General features: G+C 41.8%; 1 protein-coding gene across 2 annotated transcripts in view; it reads right to left on the bottom strand.

Annotated features, from left to right (window-relative positions):
* LOC113685694 (uncharacterized) overlaps positions 1-12,927 on the bottom strand; it is a 36,431-nt gene that overhangs the window by 22,357 nt on the left and 1,147 nt on the right. Inside the window, exons 2-22 of one of the 2 annotated variants that reach the window (XM_027203228.2) lie at positions 12,338-12,499; positions 11,645-11,988; positions 10,904-11,156; positions 9,903-10,469; positions 8,822-8,986; positions 7,653-8,213; positions 7,315-7,527; positions 6,452-6,795; positions 5,265-5,502; positions 4,746-4,762; positions 4,177-4,218; positions 4,022-4,075; positions 3,792-3,908; positions 3,232-3,294; positions 2,941-2,985; positions 2,651-2,704; positions 2,520-2,573; positions 1,825-1,878; positions 1,225-1,332; positions 270-314; positions 123-176 (exon numbers count right to left, since the gene is read on the bottom strand). In XM_027203228.2, the coding sequence (XP_027059029.2) occupies positions 123-176; positions 270-314; positions 1,225-1,332; positions 1,825-1,878; positions 2,520-2,573; positions 2,651-2,704; positions 2,941-2,985; positions 3,232-3,294; positions 3,792-3,908; positions 4,022-4,075; positions 4,177-4,218; positions 4,746-4,762; positions 5,265-5,502; positions 6,452-6,795; positions 7,315-7,527; positions 7,653-8,213; positions 8,822-8,986; positions 9,903-10,469; positions 10,904-11,156; positions 11,645-11,988; positions 12,338-12,499 (3,554 nt within the window). Of the gene's footprint in view, positions 1-122; positions 177-269; positions 315-1,224; positions 1,333-1,824; positions 1,879-2,519; positions 2,574-2,650; positions 2,705-2,940; positions 2,986-3,231; positions 3,295-3,791; positions 3,909-4,021; positions 4,076-4,176; positions 4,219-4,745; positions 4,763-5,264; positions 5,503-6,451; positions 6,796-7,314; positions 7,528-7,652; positions 8,214-8,821; positions 8,987-9,902; positions 10,470-10,903; positions 11,157-11,644; positions 11,989-12,337; positions 12,500-12,927 lie in introns of those variants that run through there. The other variant, XM_027203259.2, reaches the window with a different exon arrangement.

Raw genomic sequence — 12,927 nt, 5'->3', positions numbered from 1 at the left:
AACTAAAGAACAAGTTTTAATTGTGATAAAGTTTGTTTTTTAGCAACAACTACTACAGGAATGTAGTAGCCTTCCCGTCCAGCCTTCCCACACAATCAATAAGTAGATCATGTTTTACTTACAGGAGATCCCGTGCTTCCTTGTTTTCCCATAATTCCATGAGGCCCCTTGTTTCCCTAAAAAGACCAAGTAACAATAACTCTTAGCATGTGCAAACGTTTCTCTTAAAGTAATTAGAAGTATAGAGAAGCAGATTTTCCTAAACTCACGGGTTTCCCGTTGGCTCCTGGAGCGCCATTTAGACCTCGCATTCCCTTAAGGACGAAAAAAGCTGATGATTAGACCTAACTTATTTCACTGACCTTTATTTCCAGTCCACAGACGATCACTCCATAAACTGGTTTCCCATCAATTATTTTTAAAAATGATTAAATATTTTTAGCGACTCGTCCAGCTAACTAACGCCATTGCCCTCATCAATGTCATTGCCTTATGGGTGCATTACAACGTAAGTTAAAGTGGAGATCAAAATAAAACCAATCCACATAAACTGGATTCTAAACATACTTCAGAAGACTCGCCACAATGATGCAGTTTATGGTTGAAGGTATAAGCGATGATACGTTTAGGTTGATTCGGTTTACAATTTACAGAGATACAAAATTACGCTGATAGATGCACTGATACGGTTTTTAATATACAGATTTAGCCAAGCCTAAAAGTGGAGCTCGCATTTTTTTTTCCCGCACGTCTCAAGGGCGCAACGCCTTGCCCCGGCCAGGACTAGAACCCGGGTCGTCCGACTCGGAGCCCAGTGCACTGACCACTGGACTACTAGACAAAGCCGTGACGTTGCCGTGCCCGCGGTACAGTTGTCCACGCATGTTAAAATTAGCACCTTGTACGGTCGTACGGTCGTACATCCAAATTTTTTCGGCTTGATGAGTTACTACTATTTTGTATAATTATGGGGCTACGCTCTGCGAGCTCTGCTAAAACTAGAGAAAGAACGAAAGCAAATACAGCAAACAAAGGAGAGTGCAGTGAATGACTAAGTTTGGAAAAACTATCTAAAAGAGAATTAATCAAAGTAAGCCCATTTCCTCAGGTCAAAATTAGAGAATTACCTTGGACTTCTGCTCGCTTTCGTAGATTAATTTCAACTAAACGGTTGCTTATATGAATTAGCATTTTTCCTTTCCCTTTTCGTAACCAAGCGCTTACCGACTCTCCTTCCTCTCCCCGTTCTCCTCTCGGACCAGTTCGACCGCGACGACCTTTATGTCCTTTGAGGCCTGAGTGCCCCTCCTCTCCAGAGTCACCTGACTGGCCCTGATAAAATTTACATGCAAAGTAAGAAATAAGCAAATTTAATTTCAAAGTCGAATTTCAAAACCCGCACTCCCGCTAACTTGAAGCTCGCATCTTTACACGGATTGCCGTCATATATCGATCTTAATGTCCTCGGTTAAACCCAAACCGATGATGACACGAACATTCAGCAAACTCAAAGCAGTTTTCGTTCCCCTAAAGATAATTTTCTTTACATTTCTATCTTCGATAATTCGAATCATGTCCGTCAATTCGTGACATTAAACTCATTGCACTGTTGTACAAAGTGTCGACTTTAAAGTGAAGTACTCGTGAATCTTTATTGGTTAACGCTTTCTATAAAACACTCTGTTTTCACTCGACAACTCTTCCTTGTAATAAAATTTGTTTAAAAATTTGGATGCACTGTACATGAATGCTTTAAACAGCAGAATAACGACGAGGCTGAATCATAATGATACTTTTACAGAAATTTTCCTAACAGCCTCTTACTTTCTCTCCAGGCTCTCCAAGAATGCCAGGGTTTCCTCTTTTTCCTGGTGCCCCCTGAACAATAAAACGCAAATAAAGTAAGGTGACACTCGCCAAAGATTGTTTCTCTATAATGATGACGCCAGGGTTGTTATTAGAAGTGCAGAGTGATACGATCCGGTGAAAATAAAAAAGATAGACTGATATCACCTCTGACTTCGTCGCCTATGATCGAATGAAAACTAGATTATTGTATTTGCACGGAGACTCAGAGAAACTGAGAATAAACAGTGTGACTGGTTGCCTCTTCTGGAGTTTCTGCACGCAACTTCGACTATTTAGTAATCACAAGATCATGAGCGCTCGTACTACTCCGGAAAACAAAACTAAAAAACCATCCTTAGAGAGCGGAAAAATAGTTATTGTAACAGAAGATGAATTCCACTCAGGGTTTGCCTTAATCTGCTCCAGGCTCTCAATCAATGGACACGACTGAAATAGGGCGCCAGTGACGACTGGCAACATTCCGCCATTTTTCGCCCGCCCATGCCACCTCTTTTAAATTGGTACCCCTAACTGATGACTTGACACAGGATATGTTTGTGGAGGAAAGAGCATAAATTTTAAAAGAACGAGGGGGAAGTTTCACGGAAACCCAGTGGAAACAGTGAAAGTTACGAGTATGAGAAAAGCAAATAACTGTTTTTCGGTCTTACTTCTTTTCCACGTCTTCCCGGCCGACCAACTGGTCCTATCAAACCAACTTGGCCCTACGAAAAAAGATAATTGAAATCAGTTTTTCGGAGTCGTCTTTTCATCAACCTTTCTCTTCCTCATAACTTCTTACCTTAGATCCTCTGACTCCTATGCGGCCTCGATTCCCTGGGATACCTGGGGGACCCTGAGAAATACAGAGACACGCGATTCACATCGAATAAAAATGCACTTCAGTGAAATGCAGAAAAATTCAAGAAATTAATCCACGTTTTTTTGAAAGATTCAAGGCTAATTCGCGCACCCACCATTTAATTACATAACTTCCGTGAAGATATGTAAGACATTCGTCATATACCAGCCTGTTCTGCAGGCAGGTATATGACGAATTCTGAGGGCCAGCATAAAGTAAAAACAACTTACTCGAGGTCCCCGCGGACCAGGCATTCCAGGACGACCTGGGGGTCCCTGTATCAATAGAAATAACAAAGCTTTTCCAAGAAAGGTAAATTATTATATCATCAACAGCATTTCATTTTCGAGTAAGTGACGCAACGGAATAAAACTAAGACTACAAAAATGAACCGAAAGTCAATGTTCATGGTCATAACCCGGCAGCGATTCACTTCGATTCAGATCAAAGCGTCCCGCCCATTCCAATTTTGCCACGATCAAAAGGCATTCTAATAGCTATATTAAATCACATTGCGGTACCTGTCTAGCTTGTTGTTGTTGTCTAGGAAGGATCACAGGCGGCACAGCGGGACCTTTCTCATTCTAAGAAAAGAAAAAACAGTTTGTCTTGAATCCACCATTTATACAGAGAACAAAATTTGTTCATAAGATCAACTGGCCAATGTGGGTCTGTGTTTATTCTCGCTTTCTGCAGCACTAAGTTACTTCTCTGATCGCCATACATTTTCTGAGGCGCTGACGAGGAGAATTTGTTTAACGATCAATAGCTCCTTAAGTTGGTGATCATTTTCTTTATTTTCACGACCTTAATGTTTGATTCAGGGGTGATATTGTAAGGAGAAATTAGATGCTAATCACTCTTCGGGATCAAAGGGTTAAGGCGATACTCTGATTGCTTTTATATTTTTCTAGGATATAATTTGCTTGTTTAGGTACAATTACGCTTGAAACTTTTAGCCATGTAGTTCGTGTACAAAAAGCCATCCCCTGTTTACAGTTAGCAAAATCTTCAAAATGATTTACTCATTGAAATCACGCACAACACGATTATACCACACAGCACACCAAACAAACCTTACATTTGCAGGTCCTTTCTCCCCCTGGGGCCTCAGCGAACCTATGTTTCCCCCTCCTCCTCCACCCGGTGGTCCCGGTGGTCCCGGAGGTCCGGGAGGCCCTGATTCTCCGGCTTCTCCCTAAAAACGGACAAAGCAACAGGAAGTGAAAAGACGGGATAGCGCGAAATTATATTTATTTTCCCTTTAAAAATAACGATTAAAACAGCAATAAGTTTCTCAATGAGAATCACCGGCTCTCCGGGGTCCCCTGGATCGCCTCTTGGTCCGGTTGGTCCCTCTGGACCCTAAAGAAATTGAAAGATGTTAATATGTAACTTCTTCTATGTGTGGAATGCCCTCAGTCGTAAAGTGCTTCTAAGAAATAATACAAGACAGTTATGCTCACAGGGGAACCAGCGGGTCCGGGATCACCAGGTGGTCCAATGATCTTTAAAAACAAAGAATTTGCAAAGAATTAGGCGGCAAATAAAATATTACTGCTTATTTAAAGGAGGAAGAAAGGCAAAACAAGAAAAAACTAACCAATTTTCAACCTGTTTATTTTAACTATTATACACTTTTTTTTTGACATGGAAGGCAGCACCCTTATCACAGAGTTACACCTTTGACACTATGTGATACTGGATTTATCGACTTCTTGATTTCCTGGCAGCAATTTGCCAGGGAATCGAGAGACCTTTCAGAACGGCATACATGTGCAAACATGTACACTTTTAAAAGTATAGCTAAAATATTTCGGTCAATTCAGAGCCAAAAAAACATTTATATACCACTGTAACAGAATTAAGCACTCACCTGTGAACAATAGTGAGGAGCATTACAGAGGCGTTAGCGTTACTTATCGTTTTGAAACGTAACATTGACACTCTGTCTGTCACGAATTCCCGGCGAAAGATTAAAGATGAAAATCAGCAGACATTGATTCGACAGAAGAAATACACACTGTGTACTTACCGTTGACATTTTCTCAGCTGAAAGAGGAAAACCAGAAGGAGAGAAAATTAAAAGTCTATGTTAAAGAAAATTGATTATTCTCCTTTAAACATCGAAAGTGGACCTGAACAGACCGCAAAGTAATTGATGCGGAATGACAGCCTTACAAAAACGATGATGTACACTTCCCTTTATTGTCTACCGCTGAGAAAAAAATTTACACGGCAACTAGAGCACTCAACCTCCGTCAAGTAAGCGTGTTGTAAGAGCAAAACCATCGTAAGCAAAGCTGCCAGTCAGCAAAAACAAAATATCTATTATGAACCAATGAGAAAAGGAACAAACGAATTGCTTGAAGCGCGGGAAAACGCTTGTAATCGTGTCGCGAACGGACTCAGTGTTGCATCTGATCGGTTGAAAAAACGGAGCGAGTTTCAACGCAACTGATAGATCGTGGCGAAACAAAGGGAATGCCAAGAAGGATTGTTTTTAGTGGTAAACGAAAAATTATTCTAAACATTTGGAATATTTCTATCCTACCTCCTTCACAGACTGTGTCCGTAATTGCCCGCAAGCTGGGTCGTAAGCCGCCAGAGGTGGTCGCCAAAAACACGTTGTTTTCAGCTGGTGGCGACACCATTTGAACAAGAGTTTCCAAATCCGGGTCTTCACCGATCGCTATCACAAACAAGTCAGCAGGCATGGCTCTGATATCGATAGCGGCATCGACAGCCGCCATGGGGTCCGATAGATTTCCCGCAGTTATAAGAACGACTGTCTAAGGAGAGATATCATTTTAGTATTAACCCTCCACTATCCAACAAAAATTATCAGATACTAGCGACACATAGTTCCTGGCTGGTACGGCACGGCGTGTAGTTTTGGCTAGGAGACTCATGAGACACCTTGTAGGATTTTTAGGCAAACATGTTGGGTACTGCAGTCAATTTCCCGTTATTATAGCAGTCAAGATGTTAACAGTTATAATAACTGTGGGATTTAGCGGTGGTTTTTGTGGAGGACGGAAAACCGTTGAAACCGAAAAAAAGACCCACAGCACTGGGACGAGAACCAAAAACAAACTCAACCCACATCTGACACCAGGTCCTCTCGCCGCTGCAGCGAGAGGTAAGGGCTCTAACAACTGCGACATCCTGGCCACCATCCTATTACAGGTATTACAAAATTGGACACTGTTGTCGAAAATCGGACACTAAAGTCTAAAATCGGATACTAGTGTCCAACATCGCACAGTATTGTCTGAAATCTAAAGTCAAACTCTAGTGTCTAATATCAAACTCTATTGTCCAAAATTTATAACTGAAATCGGACACTAGTGTCTAAAATCTGACACTGGTGTCTAACATCGGACACTTGCGTCAGATACTAGTTTCCAAAATCGAACACTTAAGTCCAAAATCAGACTCTAGTCTCTAAAGTCCACAATCGGACACTTCAGTCATGTCTAAAATCGGTCACTTGTGTCCAAAATCGGACGCTACTGGCGATGGAGGAATCGAAAGTTACCTAACTGATCACTTTTTTTCTCTTTGTTTCAACCACTTGTCTAACTGTAGACAAGGGACTTATTTGTTTCTCCGCCCTTTGTTCATAATAATTTTAAGGGAGTCATACTCATGGCATGAGTTAGGCACTAAGAAGTATGTTAAGTAAGGGTCACATCCCCTCCACCTCCCACTCAGGACACAAACACCAGAGCACATCACCTTATTGGTTCCATTCCGTGCCCCATTTCCGTCACCATAAACTGTCTTGAACACCTCTGTCAATGCAGTGTTTGTTATCACAGCATTCCCACTCTCCAAGGCAATCTTGTCGATTTCATCCGTGATTGTTCGTTTATTGAGCACAGAGCCACTGTAGGAATCAAGCCGAGTATGGACAATTGGCGTGGTTCCATAGCTAACAATCGCCACATGCGTCCCTCCCTCGCGGATATCAAAAGCATTGATGAACTGCTTGCTGAAGTCTTTTACTTGCTCAAACTGTTCTTCGCCAATTCGAGCTGAATTTTCTATCGCTATCGTCAGATCAAATTGTTTGCTGCAAACTGGCATGAACAAATTAAACAAATATGGACAATAATAAGTAATTACAATAATATCACAATAAGTTATTACAATAATATTACAATAAGTTATTACAATAATAAGCTGCTCTTAATCAAATTAAAATATGGAAGAAAAGATTTAAGATTTCAGCTAAAACTACGCAGAAACAAAGCTCGCGAATCACTTGCAAAAATTACTCAACCATTATGTGTTCCGTCAAAAAACCTAGTTCGATTAAATAACAACATTTCCACTTGTCTGTTAAGTATTTACACCGTTTGTCACCTTTTCCGCACTGAATTAACACTTTTCCGTGCTATACTGCCTTTCCTCTGCATGGCTTTTAGTGAAACCCGCATTTCTTACAGCAAATCGGAATTAATCGGAATTTTGCCAGGTTTATTATTAAAGAAAGTAAAGGCCTTTAGTTCGATCTCTCGTGAGGGATTCAGACTCATCCTTTCTCCCATTTTTGTGATAACTGAATAACCTTTTTCTTCATTAAAATCAATACTTACCATTCTGTGGCTCGAGGCAAACTTGAAAGCAGCCGGTTTGCGGATCCAAACAGCACTTCGTCTCCCCAGGACAGTCCCAATCATAATTTTCCGAGAATCCACTTCCGTTTGCCGACAAGCCACAGACTATGGTCTCTTCCGGGTCTGGCTGCTCCACTTGGCACGCAAGTGGGTCTGGGGTCGCGTCAACTGCTGGACATTTTCCAGGCTTCTCTGAGAGGAAATGTCAAATAGCAGATAAACAGACAAATCTCTGGCCACATGAAGAGTTCCGTGAAGGCATTGATGCAAAATTACTGAATAAAGACTCGCAGGGGAAATTAAATACCTACACTAACCTGTACACATTTTTCGCGACAAATCTTCTAACACTATGGCACCCAATTGACTCGGCTCCGCGGCTCTGTAGATGAAACGACTGTCGCCTGCTAGCTTTTGAATAAAAGCCCCTGGGACGCCCCTATTTGTTCCTATGGCAACAAAGGTCACGCCCAAATCACGTAGTTTTTTTCCAGCACCCTCCAGAACTTTGAACTCCGCAGTTGGGCCACCGGAGCTTACGAAGACAAGGTATCGTGGATGTCCATGTCTAATTCCTCCTGCCAAGCTGAAAATCTCCTCTTTGGTCGTGTTCAGAGCAGCGTCCACTCTGCGTTCAGAGTCATTGCGTTTAGCTATATTATCTATGAGGTTTTCCAGATAAATTTGGTCGCGAAATCTGCGAAAATCTGTAATTACATTTGCAGTGTTGCCATATTCAAGTAAGGAAAACCGAACCTCCGAACTTGCAAGTTGGTTGATGAATTGCTTCAGAAATCGTTTCACGTTGTTGAATTCGCTGCTGGTTGTGGCGTCGGAATTGTCCACCGCAATGGCAACATCCATTGGAACAAAGCAATCTGTTGGAATTAAAAGTACCATTTATGAAACACACAATTAATTCTGAAGCCTAGACCCCACAATAATATTTAAATTAATTCATTCCAATGGTCACCTGGGTCGTACGAGTGTAAGTCAAAAGAAAGTGGGTCGAGTACATCAAATAGAGGCTCCTTGTAAAATTGTCGCAAAAAAAAAAAACCCAGGAGTACAAAAGGCTATCTGCGAACTGTCAGGGAAATCTTACAAAACGCTGGGAAGTGACCCTCCGATGAAGTAAGATATAGCGTGTTCCAGACGTTCAATGAGTAAAACGGAGTGAAATGGCGAACAGCCCAACAATATCAGCTGAGAGAAAAAAGAGAGATGTTTGGTTCGAGTTGCGAAGTTTATTATGCAATCCAACCCAGACCTCCCTCGGCTCTTCACTCTTACTCACGTTGTTGACCATCGCGCTTCGTTTTAGAGACTGAACGCCTGGAACAGGCTAAGTAATATCCCATCTAGAGAGGAGTAACACTAATCCCAGTCGCTTCATCCCATAGAAGCTTTGATTAGCTCCCGGAGGATACACAACTAAGTAGATATGCTAATGATATCTGAAATTTTGTTTACGTTAAATCCTTACTTCTGATTTGCCCCAGACATTGCCGTCCACCACAGCTGTTCGGGCAACACAGTGGGGACCCCCCACCCGAGTTACAATCTGCATCGACTTCACATTCTTCCTTGAGGGTTCTTGGACAGCCCAGTGGAGGCAGTAGAGGGGGTAGGGGACATTTGCCAACTTTGCCTGCAAAATATAAAACCATCAACAGCATTGAAGACCCATTGAAGACCCCCTTTTGTCACGACTTCCTTCCTTCCCAAGGCTAAGGTTGAGAAAGCTGTCGCGTTGTAAATACAATGTTATAGAAATAACCCTAATTCCCAAGATCTGATTGTCAATTTTCCCCTCTAACTGCTACACATTTTCTTGTAAATTAGTAACGAGAACTTGTTTTCAAAGTTTAAATTAGTAACGAAAACCTGTTTTCAAAGATAATGTATGGATGTCATAGAGAGAGGTTACATGTTCATCACTTCTGAGAGTTAATGGTTAATGTCATGATTTTTCAATTTGTATAAAATCTTGCCAGCTTAATCTCTGAGTTCGTCACTTGCAATCACTGTTAAAATCCTTTCACTTTTAAGATCTCATCAGTAATTCTCCTTACTGTCTACCAGGCGATTCTCACCGTATCTATTTTTTTCATCTACCTAAGTTTGCGGATCGCGTGAAAGTGCACGAACTAACAGTCAAAAGATTAATTTATAAAGTTCCACCTCCTTTAGTATAGGCCGCTCGAGTCACAAGTAAATAGAAAGACGATTCAAAGACGATTCGTTTTTCGTTTGCTTCCTTGCTTGTTTGTGTGTCTGATTGCTTTTTTGTGTGTGTGTGTGTGTGTGTGTGTGTGTGTGTGTGTGTGTGTGTGTGTGTGCCTTTTTACCTGTCTTTCTATCTATCTGTGTATCTTGTTTGATTCTTTGGTTTACTCCAACAAGATTTTCTGAAAGCTGAAATCTTTAGTTTAGCAATTAGTATATGACAAAGTGAGCGTGGAATAAACTTGGTCGTATTTTTTTCATTTATTGCCTAAAAACAACCCAGTACCAAGTCACGAGGAGGAAAAAAAGTAATCATAGAATGAAGTAAATTCCTTTACCTTTGCAAAGCACATCAGCAATAGCCCTGCTTTTCCCGATCAGTTCCTTGTGATCTGGTACGCCATAGAAGAACTTTGAAGAGGGCTGACTTGACGCAAGCGCATAAAGGTTTTGGTCTATGTTTTGCCCGACTCCAACAGTAAGCAACCTTACTCCAAGGCTCTTAAGCCTCGCTGCGCCTTGTAGTACCTCCTGTCGACCACCAACTGAACCCTCTGGGACAATAAGTACAAACACCTTAGGTTTGGACTGTCTTACACCGCCATACATGGTGAAGGTACTGCCGTAGGCTTCATCCAGTGCAGAGACCACGTTGGCACTATTCCCTTGTTGACTCAGACTAGACGTAAAGGATTCAAGGACCTCTTTTGAATTCAGTTGGTTGATGGCCAAGGTTGTCTGCGCGGAGGAACTGTACGTAATAAGACCAACATGTACTTTCAAGGGACCCACATCGAATGAATCGATCGTTTGATTCACGAAATACTTCATATTCTCAAACTGGTCCGTAGGAATAGATCGGGAAGTTGGGATTCCAAATACTACATCAACCGGCTCAGAACAAGCTGAAACAAAAATGCATTTTATTTTTGTTAGTTTAGCATATTTATGCCAGATCCAGCTATCTTTATAGCAAAATCATCTATGATGAAATTATATAAAATATACGAGATACTACGCGCGTGCACTTTGGTTGCTCCAAGGGTTTCTCTACGAGTTTCTCGGGCCAGCTCCTTGAAAGAATCAGTGGTTTTACTGAAATTCCCCAAAATACTTAATCTTAAATAAAAGAAAAAGCGAAATTCGGGATCGGAAACGACCAGGCTTTCAGAGAGGCGGGACTCATGGAGCCCGTTTCACGAAAGATCCTGTCAAGTTCAATAATCGATCTCTGGTCATAGAAGTAGGAGGTGAAGACCCTTCACCTCCTAGCTCTGCGTTATCTTTGCCAGCGGTTCAATTAGGAACACAAAAGTAAAAGCGCAATGTTTTAACTTACCTAGGCACTCTCGCCTGGTCAGTTCTCCTACGACACTAGTCAAGATTTCTTCAAAGACTTCTGCCGAGTATAAGTTGTCTTCATCAGATGCTATGTTTAGCAGCTGGAAGGGGTTGACGTTCTTTCCGATGCCGAGCGCAATTACATCAATTCCTTTCTTATGCAACTTCTCGGCTGCAGCAATAAGGTTTTCTTCTGATGCTACTGGACTGGGCTCAGGGGTCTGGGTACCGTCTGTGACCACCAGAGCAATCTATAAAATGATGGTAAGGTATCAAGGTCAGGGAGGAAAAGCGTGATACAGCATGCGCAATTTTTAAATGTATCAAAAACTTGTTAAGATTTCTGGTGTTGCTATGCCTCGCTCCGTGATTGGCGAAGAAAACTCGCACCGCGCTCTAAAATAATCTAATCGAAAACAATTGCGATTTGGTCAGCCATTGGTTTTGATTGAATTATTCAACCCGTGCAAGGATCTCTGCAAGGGAAAAAGCAAACGCATGAAAGAGCAGCGAGGGTCGTCAGGCTACCACTGCACTCTCGCTCGTCTCTTCTTAAGATTTGCGTGACTTGGTGATTCGCACTTTCCGCGAGACAAGACGTTTCACGCGTTGGACTTCTCGTAAAATTTCCTATTTTTCTCTCTTAAAAGTTAAAATGATGTGGACAGTATTCAACTTGAAGAAAGCTGTTACCAGCATATTCTTATAACTTAAAACGATTCCTGTAAATTTCTCTAACCTGTTTGACATCTGGTCTCATGCCACCTTCTGTAGTGAAAATTTCCTGATTTGCTAACTCCAAAGCTTTATCAATGAATGTTTTTCCTTTCGATTGTAAGATTTCTTCCACCTTTCGCTTGACATTCACGCCATTGAGCTGTGCATCGGCGAAATCGTTAAATCTGAGGTAAACTTTAGAGTCTGTACTGTACTCGAGCAGTGCAAAGTGGGTGCCGTCTGGAGAAACGTCGAACGCGTCCACTATGCGTTTGACAAACTCCTTAATTCGACCCCAGTTTTTTTTGGAGATACTTCCTGAGCCGTCCAAAATGAAGGCGAAGTCCACAGAAACAGGGCAAGCGGCTTGAAGGACGAAAGAGGAAAAGATTACACCCACATAGGGGATTCTTCTGGAGCTTTTACGGCCAATTTTCACCGTTGAGTTGAGATTTCTAAGATTTCTATCTTAATCATGCAAAGAATCGCACCCAACGAGGCGGGAGTTAAATGTTTTTTTCCCTTCCCCTTAAAGCAATGCTAGCGAGCGTGCGCGGGCATATTCGGATTGAGCTCAGCTGTCCCACATGGGCGAGATTAAGTGTTAACTTTATTAACCAAACAGTACCAAGCTGCAGTAACAGTGACAAACTCCCTTCGGAGTACGAGATAAAAGAATAAACCCAATTTACAGATGAAAAAGGTTACATCTTACTTTGAGGTTCAGGTTCTAAGCAGAGCAGTTGACAAGCTTCATCATCAAATATGGAAGGACAGCATTTGAGGCCAGCGGAACATGCCTGGTCTGATTCACATTCATTGTCAACGTCCAGTGGGCATTCTGCACCATATTTGGTGACTTTTGGGCAGACATACTCTGCAATGTTAATAATGGTTCTTTGTGAAAAGAAATGCTTACAGAAGAATAGCTCATTGCAGACCTAAAACTTTTAAACGAGTCTTCTAGAGGAGCGGGGGAGGGGAGGGGGGAGGGAGGAGGAGCAGTCCCAAATATGGCCAGTGTGGCACCAAATAGACGAAACGAGTATGATAGCGGGGTTGTGAAGGTCACCCCCCTGCGACTAAACTTCCCTAAAGTGCCTCCCATATCCTACTCACCAGTGGAAGAGTCTGCTTTATAATAAATTAATCGAAAAAAATCGCAATACTTTATTTATTTTCTCAACTGAGGCTCTTATGGAAGTCCTAGTACGAGTTCCAGCCGCTATCATGTCTGTTGGTTCCCTTGAAATTTGTTATACATCATGGATTCAAAATGGTAGTTCCGTGAAAGGAACAGGATTT

The sequence above is a fragment of the Pocillopora damicornis genome, chromosome 9 (genome assembly GCF_964200805.1).
Source record: "Pocillopora damicornis chromosome 9, jaPocDami1.2, whole genome shotgun sequence".
NCBI lineage: Eukaryota > Metazoa > Cnidaria > Anthozoa > Scleractinia > Pocilloporidae > Pocillopora > Pocillopora damicornis.
Note: the sequence above shows the minus strand (reverse complement) of the source record. Positions and strands in the feature narration are given on the sequence as shown.